Source organism: Hypanus sabinus, chromosome 16 (genome assembly GCF_030144855.1).
Source record: "Hypanus sabinus isolate sHypSab1 chromosome 16, sHypSab1.hap1, whole genome shotgun sequence".
NCBI lineage: Eukaryota > Metazoa > Chordata > Chondrichthyes > Myliobatiformes > Dasyatidae > Hypanus > Hypanus sabinus.
In genome coordinates this window covers 61,827,089-61,849,537 of record NC_082721.1, presented here as the reverse complement: position 1 = coordinate 61,849,537, position 22,449 = coordinate 61,827,089, and the positions used below count along the sequence as shown (strand labels likewise).

General features: G+C 42.0%; 1 protein-coding gene across 1 annotated transcript in view; it reads right to left on the bottom strand.

Annotated features, from left to right (window-relative positions):
• Positions 1 to 14,586: 14,586 nt before the first annotated feature.
• stxbp2 (syntaxin binding protein 2) overlaps positions 14,587 to 22,449 on the bottom strand; it is an 85,286-nt gene continuing 77,423 nt past the window's right edge. The window contains exon 19 of the mRNA XM_059991911.1: positions 14,587 to 18,057. Coding sequence (XP_059847894.1) covers positions 17,978 to 18,057 — 80 coding nt within the window. The 3' untranslated portion in view covers positions 14,587 to 17,977. The remainder of the gene's footprint in view (positions 18,058 to 22,449) is intronic.

Below are 22,449 nucleotides of genomic sequence, written 5' to 3'. Positions count from 1 at the left end.
GTGATGTATGCCAGTGATTATTGTTACGAACTCCGTAACTGGGTCACTTACCAGCAAAGAAAGAGAGGTCCGTTGAAGTCTGATGGTACTATTTTTAACAGTATTTATTAGTAAAAATACACAAAAATAATATCAATGCAAACATACAGATAATATACATCATCAATACTAAATCTAAAAGTGCAGGTATAATAATAATCAATAAGAAATAAGCTCTATCGTTGTCTAGAGGATAATGTATTATCCGATGGAAATATAAAAGTCACTCAGTTCATTCAGGCTGCAGCCTCTGGTTGGAGAGAGACAGATTTTAGAAACTTGCCGGCTTTCCTTTATCCGATCTTGATCCGTATTCATCCTTTAGCGAGGCCGTTCCGTGGAAGACTTGTCATCCGGGCAAGGATGGACACACACACAAGTCCCCACCGGTCTCATGCGTTTCTCCTGGTGTGTTCCCCAGACCCTCTTTTATCCTTCCTCACGGGGCCTCAGATGTCAATCAGGTTGGGATGATGCAATCCCTCAACCAGCCCACTCTGGTCATCCCCTGAGGGCTTCAATGAATAGTACAGTACTCAATACACAATTCTGTCTCCAAGAGACAATGGCCATTATCCGTGGCTTTGTCTCGCGGAGGCCAGGACGCATTCCAAGCCTGTGTATTCTGGACGTCTTTCTCTCATTTCCTGGGTCCCAGACCTGAATTAATAGCGATCTTGCGATTCTCAAAAAGGAGGGGGCTACTTTGTACCCTTTGGCCCCTCAGAGTTGTGGCACATTCGTAACATCATGAACCTGATTCTGATTCAAAGCGTCCTGTCTTTTGAATGAGGTTCAAGCAAAGGTTTCACCCACTCTCTACTTTCTCCCACCCTTCCCCCTCCCTAGCTTCATCTGCCCATAATCACCCAATTCCACCAATCAGCTCCTGGTTCACCATTCACTCTCACCTCTTCCTGTTGGGCATCTTCCCTCTACATTCTTAACCCTGATGCAAGGTCTCAGCCTCAAATGTCCAGCATCCCTTCGCCTTCAGATTCCCACTTCTTCAATCTCTTACATCTCCAAGGTTTTAACTTTCTTTTGGTTGGATGCAAAAGACCCTTTGGCAACTTAAAGAAAAGCAGAAATCTCATGTCAACACACAATCCAGCTGCGCCCCTTCCTATTGCAGGGTTGACATCTCTTTGAATCTTGTCACACTAATTTCTGCTTACATGTTAGATGGGTAGAAGAATCCATTTCACTGGTATATTTCACTCAGCATATTAGAAACACCTTTCCCCTTTCTACCACTCTCTGTTTTCCACAGGGATCTACGCAACTCCCTTTTCCACTCATTCCGCTTGCAGGAATAAATGCCAGGTGGGAGACAAGTGCTACACCAGCCTCTACACCTTTGTCCTCAGCACCATTCAGGATTCCAAAGTCCTTCCAGGTCAGGTCTGTCGGGGTTGTCTACTGCATCCATTGAAGACTCTTCTACATCAATGAGACCCAATGTAGATTGAGGGACTGCTTTATTGAGCATCTGCACTCCATTCACAACAAAATGTAGCAACCATTTTAATTCTACTGTACTTCCCATTCCAACATGTTGGTCCACAGCTGTCTCCACTACCATGAAGAAGTCACTCTCAAGTTGAAGGAGCAACACCTTATATTCCATCTGGGTAGCCTCCAATCTTATGGCATGACCACCATCTGGTAATTTCCTCATCCTCATTTGCTGTTCCCCAGTCTGCTCACCCTCTCACCTCCAGGCATCCTTCCTTCTTTCCTTTCTCCCATGGTCCATGGTTCTCTCCTATCAGGTTCATTCTTCTTCAGCCCTTTATCCCATTCCACCCATCACCTCCCAGCTTACTTTGCCCCCCACCCAGCTGGGCTTCACCTATCACCTGTTATTTTCACTCTTTCCCCTTCCCCTACATTCTTATTCTGGCTTTTCCCCCTTCCTTTCTGGTCCCAATGAAACGTCCACTGTTTTATTCCCTCCAAAGATAATGCCTGACTTGCTGAGACTCTCCAGAAATATGTGCATGTTGCTCTGGATTTCAAACATCTGCAGAATTTCTTGTATTATGTTAAAAACGTATTTGATATACAGTGACTATAAAAAGTATTCACCACTCTTGGAAATTTTCATCTTTTATTGTTTTGAAACATTGAATCACAGTGGATTTAATTTGGCTTTTTTGACACTGGTCAACAGCAAAAGACTTTTGTGTAAAAGTACAAACAGATCTCTACAAAGTTATCTAAATTATTCACAAATATAAAACATAATAATTGATTGCACAAGTATTTACTCCCTTCAAGTCAGTATTTAGTAGATGCACCTTCGGTATCAATTACAGTCTTAAAATCAGTGCGGATAGGAGAGTGAACAGCCCTTTTCAAGTGCAGCCACAAATTCTCAACTGAATTGAGACCTGGACTTGGACTTGGCCACTCCAGGACATTAACTTAGTTGCTTTTAAGCTACTCTTGCACTGTTTTGACCTTATGCTTGGGGTCATGGTCTTCCTGGAAAATAAATCTCTGAAGTTGCAGTTCTCTTGCAGACTGCATCAGGCTTTCCTCCAGGATTTCCCTGTATTTTGCTACAGTCATTTTACCCCCTATCTTCACAAGCCTTCCAGGGCCTGCTGCATCCCCCACAGCCTGATTTAGAATTCAGAATTTATTTAAACCTTGCATCCATCCCACAATGTGAAGGACTAAAAATCTTTGTGTTATGACTCCGTTGCAATGTACAGACATACAAATTTAAAAGTCTAATGGTTTGTAGAAAGAAGCTTTCCCATAGCCTGGCTTTAATGCTGTGTTAGCGTTTGCCAGAAGGAAGCAGCTGAAACAGTTTATGATTGGGGTGACTGGTGTCCCCAATGATCTTTCAGGCCTTCTGCACGTGCTGCTGTAAATGTCCTCAGTGGAGGGAGGTTCACATCCACAGATGTGCTGGACTCTCTATACCACTCTCTACAGTGCCCAGTGATCAAGGTTGGTGCGGTTCCCGTACCAGGTAGTGATACAGCCAGTCACTATGCTCTCACTGGTGCCCCTGTAGAAGGTCTTGAGGATTTGGGGCACCACTATGCTTTACAGTGGGGATGGTGTGTTTTTGAATTTTAGTCTGATGGCCAACGAGCTCAATTCTGGTTTCATCAGACCATAGAACCTTCTTCCAGCTGACTTCAGTATCTCTCACATACCTTCTGGAAAACTCTAGCTGAGATTTCATGAGAGATTTTTTCCCCCCAACAGTGGCTTTCTGTTTGCCATGCTCTAATAAAGCTGCGACTGAAGCACCTGGGCATCAGTTGTTGTATGTGCAGCATCTCCCATTGAAGCTTGTAACTCCTCCAGAGATGTCACAGCTTCTTAGTGGCCTCCCACAATAGTTCCTTTCTTGCACGGTCACTCAGCTGAGGACAGATTTACAGTTGTGCCATATTCTTTCCATTTCTTGATGATTGACCTAACTGTACTCCAAGGGATATTCAGTGACTTGGAAATTTTCTTGTATCCATCTCCTGACTTGTGCTTTTCAATACCAGAGTTGCTTGGAGTGTTCTTTTGTCTTCATGGTGTGGTTTTTGCCAGGATACTGACTCACCTGCAGTTGGACCTTCAAAATACAGGTATATTTTTATTACAATTAACATCTTGACTATACACAGGTCTCCAAAGACAGAACTCCATTTAAGTAATTACTTGACTTCTAAAACCAATGGGCTACACCAGTGATGATTTGCTGTGTTATATTAAAGGGTGTTATGCAATCAATTATTTTGTTTTATATTTGCAATTAATTAAGATCACTTTGTGGAGATCTGCTTTCATTTTGACATGAAAGAGTCATTTTCCTGTCATTAGTGTCAAGTAAACCAAATTAAATCCACTGCGATTCAATGTTGCAAAACAAAAAAAAACATGAAAACTTCCAAGGGGGATGAATACTTATTATAGGCACTGTACTTGCTAGATTTGAGGATTAAATGCAAAACGTTACATGGGAAAATCCAATAAGTAGGTTAATGCAATCATGAAACCACTGTGATTCTACCCCTTGACAATAAGTACCCCTGCTTGAGTATTGTTGGGGGAGACGGCCTACTGGGGGGAAGCAACAATAGTCACACCTCTGGCATAGACGCTGGCCCTGTGGCTCAGAAGGGTAGGGAAAGGAAGAGGATGGCATCAGTGATAGTTAGGGGGTCAGACAGGTGATTCTGTGGATGCAGTAAAGAAATGCGGATGGTAGTTTGCCTCCCAGGTGCCAGTGTCCGGGATATTTCTGATTGCATCCACAATATCTTGGAGTGGGAAGGAGAAGAGCCAGAGGCCATGGTACATATTGGTACCAATGACATAGGCAGGAAAAGAGAGGAGGTCCTGAAAGCAGACCACAGGGAGTTAGGAAGGAAGCTGAGAAGCAGGACCACAAAGGTAGTAGTAATCTCGGGATTACTGCCTGTGCACATGACAGTGAGAATAGGAATAGAATGAGGTGGAGGATAAATGTGTGGCTGAGGGATTGGAGCAGGGGGCAGGGATTCAAATTTCTGAATCATTGGGATCTCTTTTGGGGCAGGTGTGACCTGTACAAAAAGGACGGGTTGCACTTGAATCCCAGGGGACCAATATCCTGGCGGGGAGGTTTGCTATTGGGGAGAGTTTAAGCTAGAATTGCTGGGGGGTGGGAACTGAACTGATGTGATGAAGAAAGATTGGAGATAGTGCAAAAGAAAGGATAGGCAGGTGTCAGTGAAGGGACGAGCTCAGACCAATGGTTTGAGATGTGTCTATTTTAATGTGAGAGGTATTCTGAGTAAAGCAGACGAGCTTAGAGCATGGATCAGTACTTGGAGCCATGATGTCGTGCCCATTACAGAGACTTGGATGGTGCAGGGGCAGGAATGGATACTTCAAGTGCCAGGCTTTAGATGTTTCAGAAAGGACAGGGAGGGAGGTGGGGCATGGCACTGTTGATCAAGGATAATGCCACGGCTGTAGAAGAGGAGGAAGTCATGGAGGGGTTGTCTATGGAGTCTTTGAGGGTGGAAATTAGTCATAGGAAGGGGTCAATAACTCTACTGGGTGTTTTTTATAGACCACTCAATAGTAACAGGGACATCGAGGAGCAGTTAGGGAGACAGATTCTGCAAAGGTGTGTTACACCTGTGCCCAACTCTGAGGGGCTGAAGGGTCCAAAGTAGACCCTCCTTTTTGAGAATCGCAAGATAGCTATTAATTCAGGTCAGGAGACCCAGGAAAGGAGATAGAGACGTTTGCAATGTCCTGGCCCTCAGTGATAGGAAAGCCACGGAAAACGGCCTTTGTCTCTTGGAGACGGAATTGTGTATTGAGTACTGCACTTCATGGAAGCCCTCAGGGAATGATCAGAGGGGGTTGGTTGTGGGATTGCATCTTCCCGACCTGGTTGACATCTGAGACCCTGTGAGTCAGGATAAAAGAGGGTCTGGGGAACAGCCCCTTTAGACGCACCAGAAGAAACGCTAGAAATCCTGTAACAGCGTAATAGCGACAGCTGGTGTAAAGCTCACGTGTGTCCTTTTCCATTTGCCTCGGAATTGGTGGGCCTTACCACGGAAGAACGGCTTTAGCTAAAACAAAGGAGAAATCAGCCCCAACGACTCTCGAAGGATTGACATCATAAAAGGAATGGACAAGTTTAAACACTCTCTCTTAACTCCAACCAAAGGCTGCAGCCTGCATGAACTTGAGTGACTTTTATATTTCCACTTGACAATACATTATCACCTAGACAACGACAGAGCTATTTCTTAGTGATTATTATTATACCCGCGCTTTTAGACTTAGTAGTGATGACGTATATTATCTGTGTGTTTGCATTGATATTCTTTTTGTGTATTTTTATCAATAAATACTGTTAGAAATAGTACCATCAGACTTCAACGGACCTCTTTATATTTGCTGGTAAGTGACCCAGTTACGGGGTACGTAACAACTTGGGGTTCTCGTCTCAGGATTTGACACCAAATTGAGAGGCCAGTGAATCGGGCTTTAAGTCCAAACTTGGATCTGGGTACGCGGGTAGCCAGACGGGAAACCAGCAAAGATGGACGTGGATGAATTTATAGAAAACCCGACTCTGGAGGCGCTAGAGGCGGCCACCAAATCGGACTTGATAAATATGGCGAAGGGACTAAACCTCACAGAGGTGAGGTTGTCAATGAAAAAGCGGGAGGTGCGAAGGGCCATAACTCAGTACTATATTGAGAAGAATGTGTTTGCAGCTGAGGTATTGGAAAATATCCCTGAAAAGGTACCAGCTAGTGGGATGGCTCACTTAGAGTTGGAGAAATTAAGGTTGGAACGTGAAACTAATTTAAAGCAGCTGGAAGTGGCTGAGAAAGAAAAGGAAAGAGCCGAGAGAAAAAAAGAAAGGGCCAACAAGCAAAGGGAGCATGCACTCCAGCTAAAGGAGTTGGAGGTGAAAAGGGATCAGGACAGAGCTGAGAAGCAAAGAGAGCATGAAATTCAAGTAAAACAGCTGGAAGCAGCTGAGAAAGAGAAACAGAGGCAACATGACTTGGATATGGAAAAGTTAAGGCAAGAGCAAAGAGTTCAAGGGTCAGACCAAGAGGAGCGGTTTAATGTTAGTTGGGAGTTGAGGTTAGTACCTCCGTTCTAGGAGACGGATGTTGATAGTTACTTCTTGCTTTTTGAAAAGATAGCAGTGAATCAGAAGTGGCCCAAAGAGCAGTGGGTGGCACTATTACAAAGTGTGTTAAAAGGGAAGGCACAACGAGCATATACAGCGTTGTCCATGGAGGAGGAAGAGGAGGAGAACTATGCCAAAGTAAAGGAGTCCATTCTCCGGACTTACGAATTGGTACCTGAAGCGTATAGACAAAAGTTCAGAAATTTAAAGAAAGGGTGGAATCAGACGTATACCGAGTTTGCCTATGAGAAGGGTGTGCTCTTGGACCATTGGTGCACCGCAGAAATAGTGGAAGAGGATTTTTGGCGTTTCAGGGAGTTAATTCTGATTGAGGAATTTAAAGTTCGTGTTTCGGAGGATATCCGGATATATTTGAATGAGAAGCTGAATAAGTCCAACTCCGAATTTGCTAGGTTCGCAGATGAATATGCCCTAACCCACAAGACAAAGTTTTCCTCAAATAAAGGTTCCCAGAGAAACCATGGGAACGATAGAGAAAGCCCGCTGGCTGAGGCAGAGGTCCCGCCGGGAGCTAGTGGTAAGGTTGAGGGGGAGAGGCAAGACGGCCAGAGATTTCCGGGCTTGACCTGTTTTAATTGTGGAAAGGGAGGACATATTGCATCTAGGTGCTTTGCTCCAAGGAAGGAGACAGGAAAAGGGAAAACAGCCGTCCCTATCGGATGTGCCATGGTAATCAGTAAATCGACAAGAGAGCCCCGGGTAGACAGAGTACGAGAAGGGTCTGAGACTTGTATGTCAAACAGAACCGTGTCTGTGAGGGAGGGAGACCCACCAGTTCCCGTGCGGATCTGGAGAGACACGGGCACTGAACTGTCATTGATTAGCAGTAAGGTACTGGATTTTGGTCGCAAGACGGGAATGGTAGCTGTGAAAGGAATAGGAAAAGGGACGGAAATGGTGCCCTTGCATAGGATCATTATGAATTGTGAGCTGGTATCTGAACCAGTTGAAATGGGGGTGTGATCAGAATTCCCGAGAACTGACGCGGACGTCCTTCTCAGTAATGATTTAGCCGGGGGTGAGGTCTGGTCAGCAATGACGCTGACGAGCCGGCCGGTGAGTGTTGCGGCCCCGCCCCCAGATTCCAAGATCTATCCCGCATGCGCGATCACTCGCAGCATGTCGAGACAGGCAGCTGAGGATGAGAGCAGTTTAAATCCGGCCAGTATCGATTCGGCCGAGACGTTTTTACCGACCCTGTACCACAAGGGTTTAGAGGGTGGTAAAACGAAGAGTAGTAAAGTGAAAGAGAGTAAGGGAGGAGGTAGACCTGCCCTTAGCGAGGAGAAAAGTTCTAGAGGCACGAAATAAAGATGAGAAACAGACAGAGCTGTAAAAGGTCCAGAGTTGGACATGGATTATCTGTCTGGTTTGGCAGAACTGTTTGAAGAAGTTGAAAATTCTAAAGATGTTCCCGATAATGAAATGAGGGCAATCCTAGATGAATAGGGTGCCCTTACCTTGAAGAAGTCTGCTAGGTTGGCAGATGAGGTTGTTTCAGCCTGCGGGGTTGAGTTTACTCTGGAAGGGAGTTGCCCAGAGAGTAGCTGGGAGGATCAGGGGAATTTAGAATTTGAACAGGGTACGGGTATTGAAAGCTTGGAAGAGGCAAATGTCCCCTTTGAGTGTGTCCAAGATGTGGTACTGAACCTAGTAATGGAGCTCAGAAAAAGTCTGAGGTATTTGATTCAGTTGAAAAGGAATGCAGTCCTTGTGGGTCAGATAGACTTGGTTCAGTGAGGAAAGGGTTAACCTTGGTAATAGTGGGAAGTGAGAGTTCCCAGGTGTTTGTGCTCAAAGGTGTGTTAAAAGTTAGTGAGGAGATCAAAGGTGGTGAGATGAATATTATTATTGAAGGAAAAGGGAAATGTGTAGTTCCCAAATTGAATGAAGGAAATTTAAAGGCTGGACTGATATCAGAAGCAGCAACCAGGCTACAGAGACAATGGCTTGGTACCACAAAGCCTGTGAATCAATTACAGGTTGAGTTGGAAGGTAAAGGGGCCCCACACGCTATTGTTATTCCAGAGTGTGGTGTGAAACCGCAGAATTCGAAATGCTGTTTGAATAAAGAGGGATTGCTGGCATTGAGACCTAATAGCCTGAAGGGTCCTGAAGAGAAAACTAGCACCTTGCGTAAAATTAAAGAATTGTGTGGAAATTCGGAAAATGGTCTAAGTTTGGCACACATTGTTGATAAAATAACTCCTATGAAAGGAGCGGGCGAAAGCCTATTTCGCCAGGGTGCACAAGCTCCCCATGTGGGAATTAACCGGAAAAGAGGCGAGGGTTAATGGGACACCATTTTTAAATAGCAGAAGCCAGTTTTACGGGATTTTGACAAAGCACATGAATAATAAAGACAACCCCCATGGAAGCTTGACTGTTAAGTTTGAAAGTAACATAAAGATTAGTATTTTGCATGAACTTCTGTAGTATACATGTAAGCTAAGATCACAACTCTTTAGTTTTTGTTTGCTGAAGGAAAGAAAAAAAACAGGTGGTTATTAAATTGGAGTCTGATGCTACAAGACTTTAGTAAGGTACAAGATGTTAAGATACTAAAGGAAGTGACAATGTTAACTATTTAGATGCTGAATTGAATGTATAACTGTATTACTCTGTAGTGAAAAAAACTTTTGTATTGTGTTAGATTCTAAAATCCTGTATTACTTTGATCTTACCGATGGTAAAAACACATTGAAGAAAGGGGGTGTTACGCCTGTGCCCAACTCTGAGGGGCCGAAGGGTCAAAAGTAGCCCCCTCCTTTTGGAGAATCGCAAGATCGCTATTAATTCAGGTCAGGAGACCCAGGAAATGAGAGAGAGACATTTGCAACGTCCTGGCCTTCAGCGATACAAAGCCATGGAAAACGGCCATTGTCTCTTGGAGACAGAATTGTGTATTGAGTACTGCACTTCATGGAAGCCCTCAGGGAATGCTCAGAGGGGGTTGGTTGAGGGATTGCATCATCCCAACCTGATTGACATCTGAGACCCTGTGAGTCAGGATAAAAGAGGGTCTGGGGAACAGTCCCTTTAGACGCACCAGAAGAAACGCTAGAAATCCTGTAACAGCGTAATAGCGACAGCCGGTGTAAAGCTCATGTGTGTCCTTTTCCATTTGCTTCGGAATTGGTGGGACTTACCACGGAAGAACGGCTTTAGCTAAAACAAAGGAGAAATCAGCCCCAACGACTCTCGAAGGATTGACATCATAAAAGGAATGGGCAAGTTTTAAACTCTCTCTCTTGACTCCAACTAAAGGCTGCAGCCTGCATGAACTTGAGTGACTTTTATATTTCCATTGGACAATACATTATCCCCTAGACAACGACAGAGCTATTTCTTAGTGATTATTATTATAACCACGCTTTTAGACTTAGTAGTGATGACGTATATTATCTGTATGTTTGCATTGGTATTATTTTGTGTATTTTTATCAATAAATACTGTTAAAATAGTACCTTCAGACTTCAACAGACCTCTCTATCTTTGCTGGTAAGTGACCCAGTTACGGGGTATGTAACAGGTGTAATAATAGGGTTGTTGTGGTGGGAGATTTTAATTTCCCAAATATTGATCTCCCTAGAATGAAGGGTTTAGATGGGTGGAGTTTGTTAGGTGTGTTCAGGAAGGTTTCTTAACACAATATGTAGATAAGCCTATGACAGGAGAGGTTGTACTTGATTTGGTATTGGGAAATGAACCTGGTCAAATGTCAGATCTCTCAGTGGGAGAGCATTTTGGAGACAGTGATCACAATTTTATCTCCTTTACCATAGCATTGGAGAGGGATAGGAACAGACAAGTTAGGGAAACACTTAATTGGAGTAAGGGGAAATTTGAGGCTATCAGGCAGGAACTTGGGAGCATAAATTGGAAACAGATACTCTCAGGGAAACGTACAGAAGTAATGTGGCAAATGTCCATGGGATATTTGCATGGAGTTTTGTATAGGTATGTTCCAATGAGATAGGGAAAGGATGGTAGGGTACAGGAACTGTGGTGTATAAAGACTCTTGTAAATCTAGTCAAGAAGAATAGGAAATGTTCAAGAAACTAGGTAATGATAGAGATCTAGAAGATTATAAGGCTAGCAGGAAGGAGCTTAAGAATGAAACTAGGAGAGCCCAGAAGGAGCCATGAGAAGGCCTTGCCAGACATGATTAAGGAAAACCCTAAGGCATTCTACAAGTATGTGAAGAGCAAGAGGATAAGATGTGAGAGAATAGGACCAATCAAGCGTGACAGTGGAAAAATGTGTATGGATCCGGAGGAGATAACAGAGGTACTTATGAATACTATTCACTACAGAAAAGGATCTTGGCAATTGTTAAGGATGACTTGCGGAGGACTGAAAAGCTTGAGCACCCAGATATTAAGGGAGAGGATGTGCTGAAGCTTTTGGAAAGCATCAATTTGGATAAGTCACGGGGACCACACAGGATGTACCCCAGGTTACTGTGGAGAGCGAGGGAAGAGATTGCTGAGCCTCTGGTGATGATCTTTGCATCATCAATGAGGACGGGAGAGGTTCTGGAGGATTGGAGGGTTGTGGATGTTGCTCCCTTATTCAAGAAAGGGAGTAGAAATAGCCCAGGAAATGATAAGCCAGTGAGTCTTACTTCAGTGGTTGGTAAGTTAATGGAGAAGATCCTGAGAGGCAGGATTTATGAACATTTGGAGAGGCTTAATATGATTAGTATTAGTTAGCATGGCTTTGTTAAAGGCAGGTCATGCCTTATGAGCCTGGTTGAATTTTTTGAGGGTGTGATTAAGCACATTGATGAAGCTAGAGCCATAGATGTAGTGTATGTGGCTTTCAGCAAGGCATTTGATAAGCTACCCCATTCAAGGCTTATTGAGAAAGTGATCAGGGACATTGATTTGTGGATCCAGAACTGGCTTGCCCACAGAACACAAAGAGTGGTTGTAGACGGGTCATATTCTGCATGGAGGTCGGTCACCAGTGGATTGCCTTAGGGATCTGTTCTGGGACCCTTACTCTTCGTGAATTTTATAAGTGACCTGGATGAGGAAGTGGAGGGATGGGTTGGTAAGTTTGCTGATGACACAAAGATTGGGGGTGTTGTGGATAGTGTGGAAGGTTGTCAGAGGTTACAGCAGGACAGTGATAGGATGCAAAACTGGGCGGAGAAGGGGCAGATAGAGTTCAACCCAGATAAGTGTGAGGTGGTTCATTTTGGTAGGTCAAATATGATGGCAGAATATAGTATTAATGGTAAGACTCTTGGCAGTGTGGAGGATCAGAGGGATCTTGGGGTCCGAGTCCATAGGACACTCAAAGCTGCTCCGCAGGTTGACTCTGTGGTTAAGAAGGCATATGGTGTATTGACCTTCATCAACTGTGGGATTGAGTTTAGGAGCCGAGAGGTAATGTTGCAGCTATATAGGACCCTGGTCAGACCCCACTTTGGAGTACTATGCTCAATTCTGGTCACCTCACTCCAGGAAGGACGTGGACACCATAGAAAGGGTGCAGAGGAGATTTGCAAGGATGTTGCCTGGATTGGGGAGCATGCCTTATGAGGATAGGTTGAGTGAACTCGGCCCTCCTTGGAGTGATGGAGGATGAGAAGTGACCTGATAGAGGTGTACAAGATAATGGGAGGCATTGATCGTATGGATAGTCAGAGGCTTTTCCCCAGGGCTGAAATGGCTAGCATGAGAGAGCATAGTTTTAAGGTGCTTGAAAGTAGCTACAGAGAAGATGTAAGGGGTAAGTTTTTTTACACAGAGAGTGGTGAGTGTGTGGGATGGGCTGCCAGCGGCGGTGGAGGCGGAAATGATGGGGTCTTTTAAGAAACTCCTGGATAGGTACATGGGGCTTAGAAAAATAGAGGGCTTATGGGTAAGCCTAGGTAGTTCCTAAGGTAAGGACGTGTTCAGCACAGCTTTGTGGGCTGAAGGGCCTGTATTGTGCTGTATGTTTTCTATGTCCTATGTACTATTTAAAAAATGACATTCAATTTAAATTAAATGTAAATTTGTCAAAGTACTGAGGAGCAGTATCCAGAATCTGTTTAATGTTTATCTCATTAAAAATAAAAGGCTCATTAGATGGAATGTAACAAAGCATCATGTGTCCAAGGGCCAAATATCATTGACTGATTCAATGAGCAAGCTAAAATAAAGGACCAGGAGGAATTTGCTGATGAATGCTCAAGGTATTAACATATCAGAGAATGAAGTGGACGAAGGCCAGAAGCAGAAATACCTGCAGCTTAAGCACTAGTCAACTTAAAGTGTAAGTGTCTTCTTGTCAAAGCATTTTATTGCCACTGCCCCCAATATTTGGGTTTACTTTGACCAGAAACTGACTAAGCCCTGCTAGTACTGCAGCTACAAGAGGCTAGTAGTTCTTGGCCATCACTCAACTCACATAAAACCTTTGGACCACCTGCACGTCTTCACTTGTTTCAATGATGCACAACTCCAACACTGTTTAACAGTAGCCAGGGCAAAGCAGACCTCAATAAAACACCCAAATCTGACGGTCTCTTGAGAATCAGAAAATATCATGGGCACATGTTGTGACATTTATTATCTTAAACTTGTTGCTTGCAGAAGTTTAAAATTCAGTGAATTACCAGCTGCAGCCCTCACCATCTACTAAATTTCCAGGGGCAGCATTATAGAGTAGCAGTTGGCATAGAGCTTTCAGGGTTCCATTCCTGCCACTGGAAGGAGTTTGAACATTCTCCCTGTGATCAGGTAGGTTTGCTCCCACATTCCAAAGATGCATTGGTTAAAGTTAGTAAGTTATGGGCATGGTATGTTGGCACTGGAAGCATGGCAAGACTTGCAGCATGGCCCCAGCTCATAATCAGACTGTGTTGGTTGTTGACACAAAAAATGCATTTCACTAACAGAAGAGATTCTGCAGTTGCTACAAATCCAGCACACATACAAAATTCTGGAGAAAGGGTCTCGGCTTTACTAATTTCCATAGATCCTGATGAGTTCCTCCAGCATTTTGTGTGTGTTGTGATTTATTTCACTGTATGTTTTAAATGTACCTGTGACAAACTAATCTTTAATGTTTAAATCTGTAACTCCACCACCTAGAAGAAGATCAAAGGGTCATGTTAAAAGAAAGTTTCATGAAATGTGGATAGCCCTGGCAAAATCTGCCTTTACTACCCATTCTAACGACGAGCCTTCTCTGCTATGACTACTGTTGAGTAGGGCTTTGATCAGTGAAGTTGCAGGAATGACTGGTACTTCCAAGACATTATGTTATACACAAATACAATTTTTTCTCAACAAGCCAAAGTATTTAGCTTTGAATATGAATTAACTTCTGGTAACTTCTTCCCATCCCCTTCTCTTTCTTTATCATTCCCCATTTTGGCTCCTCTTACTTCTTTCTCTTTACCCACCAATCACATTCCTCTGGTTCCCCTCCTTCTTCCCTTTCTCCCATGGTCCACTGTTCTCTTCTATCAGAATTCTTCAGCCCTTTACCTTTTCCACCTGTCACTTTCCAGCTTCTCACTTCATCTCATTACCCCACCCACTCACCTGAATATCCTTATCACCTTCTAACTTGTGCTCTTTCCCCTCTCCCCACCTGCTTATTCTGGCTTCTTCCCCTTCCTTTCCAGTCCTCATGAAGGTCCTTGGCCTGTAATGTTGACTATTCCTTTCCATAGATGCTGCCTGACCCGCTGAGTTTCTTCAGCATTTTGTGTGTTTCACAAAGCATTTAACTGTTTGCATCTCAATCAGCTTGTGCATTTCCATTTAAGAACACTGACATTGCAAGGATGTTTCATATTGCCCAAGGTCATGCATTCTTTGTGTTTTGTTAAACCAAATTCAAGTCAATAACAAAATGATACATTTATTGCTTCTTTTGCAGATTATACACACACAGAACATAAATCACACAAGTAGGACTGTAATTATTAAATGCACATACAAAAGGTATTCTGTCTATTACTACTAAAGATGAAATATTTACATCACTTTTGCTATCCAAATAAATCGTGTACACACTGTGATCAACTCCACTGAGCTTGTCTACAAGCATATTACCTGGCAGAGGATGGAATTAATTAGTCCACTTCCTATTTAAGGTATGTGGGTTTTAAATGACAGGGGTGAACTTGTGATTATAGCAACACCTGCCCAGCCAACCAAACCCCTCCCACATCCTCCCTCCATTTTCACAAAAAATGAGAAGCCCCAGCTGATTGCTGAAGGAAGCCCGGGTTCAAGAGCTGGTCAATATGAAGACTTATATTGTGTACAGCACCAGAAAAAACCTGGAGATCTAATGAAGCCTAAGTGATGTGACAGAGTTTTGGAGGAGGTGAGGAAAGGGAACAAAACATCTAAATGATGGCACCATTTGGAGCACAATACTAATGTAGCATGGCTTAAAAAAAAGATAAAGCCACAAGTATGTGTAGTCTGCAGCTACTGATCTTAGATTGGAAGCCAAACTCTTCTCAAAAGAAACCAAAAAAATGTTTATCACATTTAGCCAGTCACAGATTTGACAGATGGCCTTTGAACCATTTAAGAAGTTGACCATGTAGAAACCAGCTGTGCTATAGATATTTTTGGTTCAATGTAGAACAGATTAGGCATTTCAGAGCATTCTGAACGATCCAGTATCATTCTTTTAAATGCTCCTCTCAAAACTGTAGAGTCAGGGGAGTTCAAGCATTCATTGCAATTAAGATGGACACAAATTATGAACACGTGGATAAAGACAAGAACTTGAAAATTAGCATGCTAGCTATCCTGTGGAATAGTTTAGACAAATGCTAGACTGCTATGTTATCTATAGCCCAGAGGATCTATCTAAACTATCTACATGTCATTAAAGAAATTCTCAATGCAGACAAATGAATTAAACTCTGTATAGCTTTAGATCAAATTTACAAACTTGGGGAAAAAACATCCCATTTACAATATTAAGCAAATGAACTTATTTACAGAGAAACCGCAATGTGATTAGTTAGTGCAATAAAGCTTCCAAAAGTGAACACATGCTATTAGGTAGACCCCACCTTGACCAGAGACCTCACCTTATCAATGCCCCATAGAGCTAGGAATTCTTGGAAGCCCTTTGCAAACTAGCTTTGTGCTGCAAATATAACAACATTCCCTTAGTTGTGAAATCCAGCAACAAGTTTGTTGCAGCTTGGAGCTGTGTCCTGGTCAGGCGACAATAAGACTACACTCACTACATACAGCTGGACTGAACATAAAACAACTGCAGGCTCAGAAACATGGATTCAACTTTTAGGCTGGGATAAAGAAAATAATTCTGTGAAATTTACTATCAAATAAATTTAAAATATGCCCTTAAGGAAATACTCATTCTAATAAAAACTTCATTCATAATTTATCTTTGAGGTATTAAGTGTTTATGATAAATGCTATGAAAATATCTTTGGATACAAATGAGGTTAAATAATTTAGATAAATCAATTCAACATCTCTTAGTTTACATCAATGAAACACTGTGCAGTGTGCCAAAATCTGTAATGCAGGTTGCTATCCTGTGATAGATGTAGGTTCATGACATTATTTGACATAAGCTACTTAGCTTTGTTGGTGCTAGGGGCAAAGAAGGTGAGGGTTGCAAAACAAAAACCCAGAAGCTCAAATTCGGTTAATTCAGAGTAAATGAACATTAACCCCTTCCTTCCTTCAAGTGCGCTCAATAGATTTGTATACGATGACCAAGATAATGAAGGAACCAGTACAAAAGGAAGAGGACAATCAAAATACCGTGTCTGCTAAATAAAGCATAGGCAACCTGTCATCAATCGGAGATTATCCTGCAGGATGTTAATTTAAAGGAAGATTAATGGCAATGGAAAATTTTATGAATATAAAATGTGTATATATAATCTGCAATACTTTATATTTGGTCTCAGATTAAATGTGTTTATTGCAATTGTGAAGTTCAAATTTAACGTCTGCCTCACTGATCTTAAAATAAATGTCCTAAATTTGATTTTCCTTATTTGTTTTATTAAATATATATAGTTTAATAAATGTTAAACAGATTAATACATGCCTAATGCCTATAAAAAGCAACAATGGGATGGCTTTACTGTTGGTATTCTAAGGGTGAGATCAAATGCATATAGAAATACTTCACCTGAACCTATGGAATGTAAATAATTAAATATACAAAATTAATCCCTTGTTCACACAAATGCAAAAGAGGCACGGCAAAATATTATGCAATGCAATACAAATATATAATCTTTTATGATTTGATCCCCAATTCCAGTTTACAAGTTATGCAAAGTGCAGTAAAAATTCTCAGAAAGTGATTCCTGTTGGTACGAAGGCACACTCTGCAGTTACAGTATACGTTAAGAAAGGCTTTTTAACCTCGTTGGGAACAGAACTAAAACAACTAACTAGAAAGCAAGTTGCTTATGAGCTTTGGTTGAGCTTACAAATCGAACCCCTTCACAAATTAGTAGTTCACCTTATTCCTCCCTATGCAGCTTCTGGGTCTTCCCACTGCTTAGAGTCAATTTCACCCTCTTTTCATCCTTATCAGGGTGAGCCACAGTTCTTTGGAATAATCTGCTGGTGAAAAGTATGTGGTGGGGTGATGGAGGAAGGGGTTCTGACAGCAGAAACCAACAGAAGGGCAGAGCGAATGATAAGTGGGAGGAAGAGCCAGTTATGCCAAGCATGGGCAAGTATGGAAATATCAAGGGCCCATCTGCACTCCTTGCCACGGGACAGTTACAGGACTCCTTGAAACTCACACAGAGCACATGGCCATGTTAGGCAACAAAATAAAGAGCTTGCTGACTTGCATAATACCATAACCTAAAGGTTAACCTGCCAGTTATTGGAAAAAATACACACACACAAACCAACCTTTATTCCAAGATGAGTATGTACAAGGTGATTGAGAACTGGCAGCATGTAATGAATTGCAATCCAAGTGGCACAGAAACGGAGAAATGTTGGGAAGTGGGGGGTGAAAGAGGAAGAACTGATGGGAAGTTCACAAAATAGCAAGTGAATTAGGAGTGACGGTAACCACGTGCGACAATTAAGGATACAACTGTAAACTTCAGTTGAAGGATAAATAAATAATTACATTTATCTCTGTGAGCTTAACACATAATCAGTTGACTTAGAGTCACTTCCACTTTCCTGCAAGTTTAATTAAAGTCAGAAAACTACGAGCTGTTGAAGGGACGGGAATATCCAACAGTTGTTTCAGCTCTGGGTCTCCAAAGGCTTATCTAAATCCTTCAGACTGCTCAGGAATTTTTCCGGAGTGAGGATGTGAGTGGAACCTACAGTGGAAACAAAAAAAAAGAGAATGTTGTTCTGCTATTGATCAATTTTTTTTTTAAAAAGTGACCGAGCCTCAAGTGAAAGATCAAACTTGTTGCCTTGGTAAAGCAGACTGTATAATCAAAGGCATTAACCATCCTGGACATTCTTTCCTCACTTCCTCCTCCACCCTCAACCCTCCCTCCAATCTGGCAGAAGTTACAAAAGCCTGAAATGAAGCACCCTAGCAGTTATATTTCATTAAGAGTTTGAGATGATTTGGCACGTCACCAGAGACTCTCAAATTTGTGCAGCTGTACTGTAGAGAGCTTTTCGACTGGTTGCATCACCACCTGGTATGAAGGCACTAATGCACAAGATCAGAAAAATCTGCAGAGGTTGTAACGCAGCCATCTCCATCATGGGCACTAGCCTCCCCACCGGAGAGGATATCTTAAGCTCTGCAAATACAGCACCACTTTAATTATTTAATTCTTCTTCATATGTGCACTGGAAACTTCATGAAACAATCTTGAAGCTAAAAAAGGATCTAGTGCTTTTCTGGTACACTTGACGAATAAATTCTTCTTGGACTTCCAGCTGGGTACAGGTATCAATTATAAACAACATTTATAATTGATACCTGTCATCAAAACATTAGTTATAATCTATATCTGTCATCGAAACATCGATTATAATCTATACCTGTATTTGGCTGGGAACAAAGAAGAGTTTAACCTTGAATCTTCAAAATGGCAGCATCCAACATTAAGGACTCCCACCATCCAGGACTTAACTGAGGAGATACAGGAGCCTGAAAACCCACACTCAATTTTTTAGGAACAACTGCTTCTTTGTCTGCGCCATCAGATTTTGAAATAGCGCATGAACCCAGTTACTACCTCACTATATACTGCTTATATTTCTTATTGGAATTTATAGTATATTTTATATATTGTATTGTACTACTACCATTAAAAAAAATCACAACATATGTCAGTGATAGTGAACCTAATTCTGATAGCTTCTATTCACTGTTAAAAGACTATTGAATGATCTCCTTGTATGACAAGATGAACTCTTGACCTCACAATCTACCTTGATATCTTGGAAAAGAATGATCAGAGTATGCTTGAGTATGTCAAACAAACGGAAGGTGCATAGTTCCAACTAAAACCAGTGTATAATGCCTAAACAAAGGAGACAATAATGGTTCGAGGGAGGAGTTGGATAGGGTTGGTTGGGAACACAGGCTATATGGTTGCAGAACAGAGGAAGACTTTCAAAGAGATCTTTCACGGTGCTCAACAGAAATAAATTCCAGTTAAATGAAAGGAGAGTAAGATATGGAAGAGGCAGCCATGGATAACTAAAGAAATAAAGGAAGGCATCAAGCCCAAAGGTTATGTGTACAAAGTCACCAAGAGTAGTGGGAAAGGGGAAGATTGGGGACAGAACCACTAAATAAAGGGAAGATATATTATGAAAATAAACTAGCACAAAATGTATAAATGGATAGTACAAGTTTTTATAATTATATAAAGCGGAAAAAGGTGGCCAAAGTGAATGTAGGTCCCTTGGAGGACAAGAAGGGGGAATTGATATTGGGTAATGAGGAAGCAGCTGAGGTGTTGAATGACTATTCTGAGTTGATTTTCACGGTGTGGAGGGCATGTTTAACACGCCGAAGAGAAATGATACGGATGCAATGGGAGGTAAGGACCTCGACACAATAATCATCACTAAAAAGTAGTGTTGAGCAAAATTGTGGGCCTAAAGATAGACAAGTCCCCTGGTCCTGATGGAATGCATCCCAGGGTACTGAAATAAATGGCAGAGATTATAGTTGAGGCTTTGGTGATAATTTACCAAAATTCTCTGGATGCTAGACAGGTCCCGACGAATTGGAAGGCTGTGAATGTCACACCACTTCAAAAAAAGGATTAGGCAAAAGGCCAGTAACTATAAGCCAGTTAGTTTAACATCTGTATTTGGGAAAATGCTTGAAGCTATCATTAAAGAAATAGTGAGGCATCTGGAAAGAAATGGATCCATCAGACAGATGAAGCAAGGATTCAGCAAAGGCAGGTCCTGTTTCAGTTCTTTGAAGATATAACAACCACAATGGATAGAGGGGAAAAGATGGCTGTTAATTACTTGGGTTTCCAGAAAGTGTTCGATAAGGTGCCACATAAAAGACTTATCCATAAAATAAGATGCAAAGAGTTGCGGATGATGCATTAGCGTGGCTAGAGAATTGGTTAACCAATAGAAAGCAGAGAGTTGGGATATGTGGGTGTTTCCCTAGTTGGCAATCAGTGGTGAGCGGTATGCTACAGGCATTGGTACTAGGCCTGCAACTGTACACGATATACATTAAGAGGGGACTGAATGTAGTGTATCTAAGTTTGCCGATGAGACTAAATTGAGTGGAAAAGCAAATTATGCAGGGGATACGGAGAGTCTGCAGAGGTTATGCTGCAACTGTTCTGGATACTGGTGAGGCCGCACTTGGAGTACTGTGTGCAGCTTCTGGTCTCTTTACTTGAGGAAGGATATACTGGCTTTGGAGGATGAGCAGAGGAGGTTCACCAGGTTGATTCCAGAGATGAGGGTTCCATTATGAGGAAAGGCTGAGTTTCAGATGACTGTACTCGCTGGAATTCAGAAGGATTAGAGAAGATCTTATGAAAGCAAAGTTATGAAAGGGATAGATAGATAGATAGAGGCAAGAAAGTTGTTTCCACTGATAGGTGAGACTAGAACTAGGGGATATAGCCTCATGATTTGTGGAAGTAAATTTAGGACGGTGATGAGGAGGAACTTCTTTTCCCAAAGTGTGGTGAATCTGTGGAATTTTCTGCTCAATGAAGCAATGGAGTTTACCTCACTAAATATATTTAAGATAAGGTTGGATAGATTTTTGCATGTTAGGGGAATTATGGGTTATGTTGGAAAAGGCAGGTAGGTGGAAATGAGACCAAGGTCAGATCAGCCATGTTCTTACTAAATGGAGGAGCAGGCTCGACTGGGCAGATGGCCTGTTCCTGCTCCTATCTTTTTATGTCTTGATATGGCCTTGCACCTCATCATCTGCCTGCACTGTACTTTCTCTAACTGTAATACTGTTTTGCATTCTATTATTGTTGTGCCCAGTAGTAGTTCAATGCATAGTTGTAATGGTGTGCAAAACATACTTCTCACATCTCAGTACAGATGACAACAATAAACTGATTTACCAAAATTCCTCACAGGAAAACTTTCATTCAGAAAGACTGGGGATGACGGTTTAACCTTTGCCTAAAGCCAGTCCTTTTATCATACATGCTGCAATATTCAATCCATTCTTTTTCAAATGTGAGCTGATATTGGCTCACTTGCCCAATTGTACGTCAGTTATTGCACATCTTCTTACAAAACATTTCATGAAAAAGTTCTAGCTAACTTCCCATCTTACTCTGAATGTCCAAGCTAGTAAACTTCTCTTCTCAATCAGAGGTGTTGTCTCTTAGGTTCTGAAATTATTCATGCAGTTTATTCCAAGTTTTCAATGAATTTAAAAGAGTTGGTGAACTCAAATATTAAATTTTTTGTATAATCAAATATTAAGTGGATATCAAAACAACCATATTACAAAATAAACTATGCAGAAAAAATTTTGGGAAGAAAAAGCTTTGCAGAATTTTGTGATATCAGCTTTCAATTTGGATAGCTTAGATAAGATTCTAAGGTTAATGGCCAAGCCCATTTTAAATAGTTTGTAGAATGGAGAAGGTGAAACCGCAGCACCCGGGAGGAAACTACACAGTCAAGCAAGAACATGCAAACTCCACAATGAGCAGCAGCCTAACACAAGTATTAGTATCGTTCAGGTGATCCAAGGTCGTGGGAAGTGCCAATGGCATGCATCCATTGTAGACCTGTTGTAGTGACAGACAAATGGGTTCTGATTCTTCTTTAGCAGGAGTTGATTTCTGGCATAACCAACCTCTCAAAGCACTTCATCACCGTAGATGTGAGTGCTCCTGCCTACTCGTTAAGGCAGCACACCCTGCTCGTCTTGGGCCCTGGCATGATTGTTGCCCTTTTAAAGCCTGTGGGAACTTCCAACTGTAGCAATGAGAGATTGAACACATTTTTGAACACACCCACCAGTTGGTTGGTACAGGTTTTCAGAGCCCTACTAGGTATACCATCAGGTTCTGCTACCTTGCGAGGATTTACCCTCCTGAAAAACATTCTGATGTCAGCCTCCGAAACATTAATCACAGGGTCACCAGATGCCGCAGAGATCCTCATAGCTGTAGTTTTATTCTTCTTTTCAAAGCTTGCACAAAAAGCATTGCGCTCATCTGGGAGTGAAGCATCACAGCTATTCATGTTAGGTTTCACTTTATAGGAAGTAATAGCCT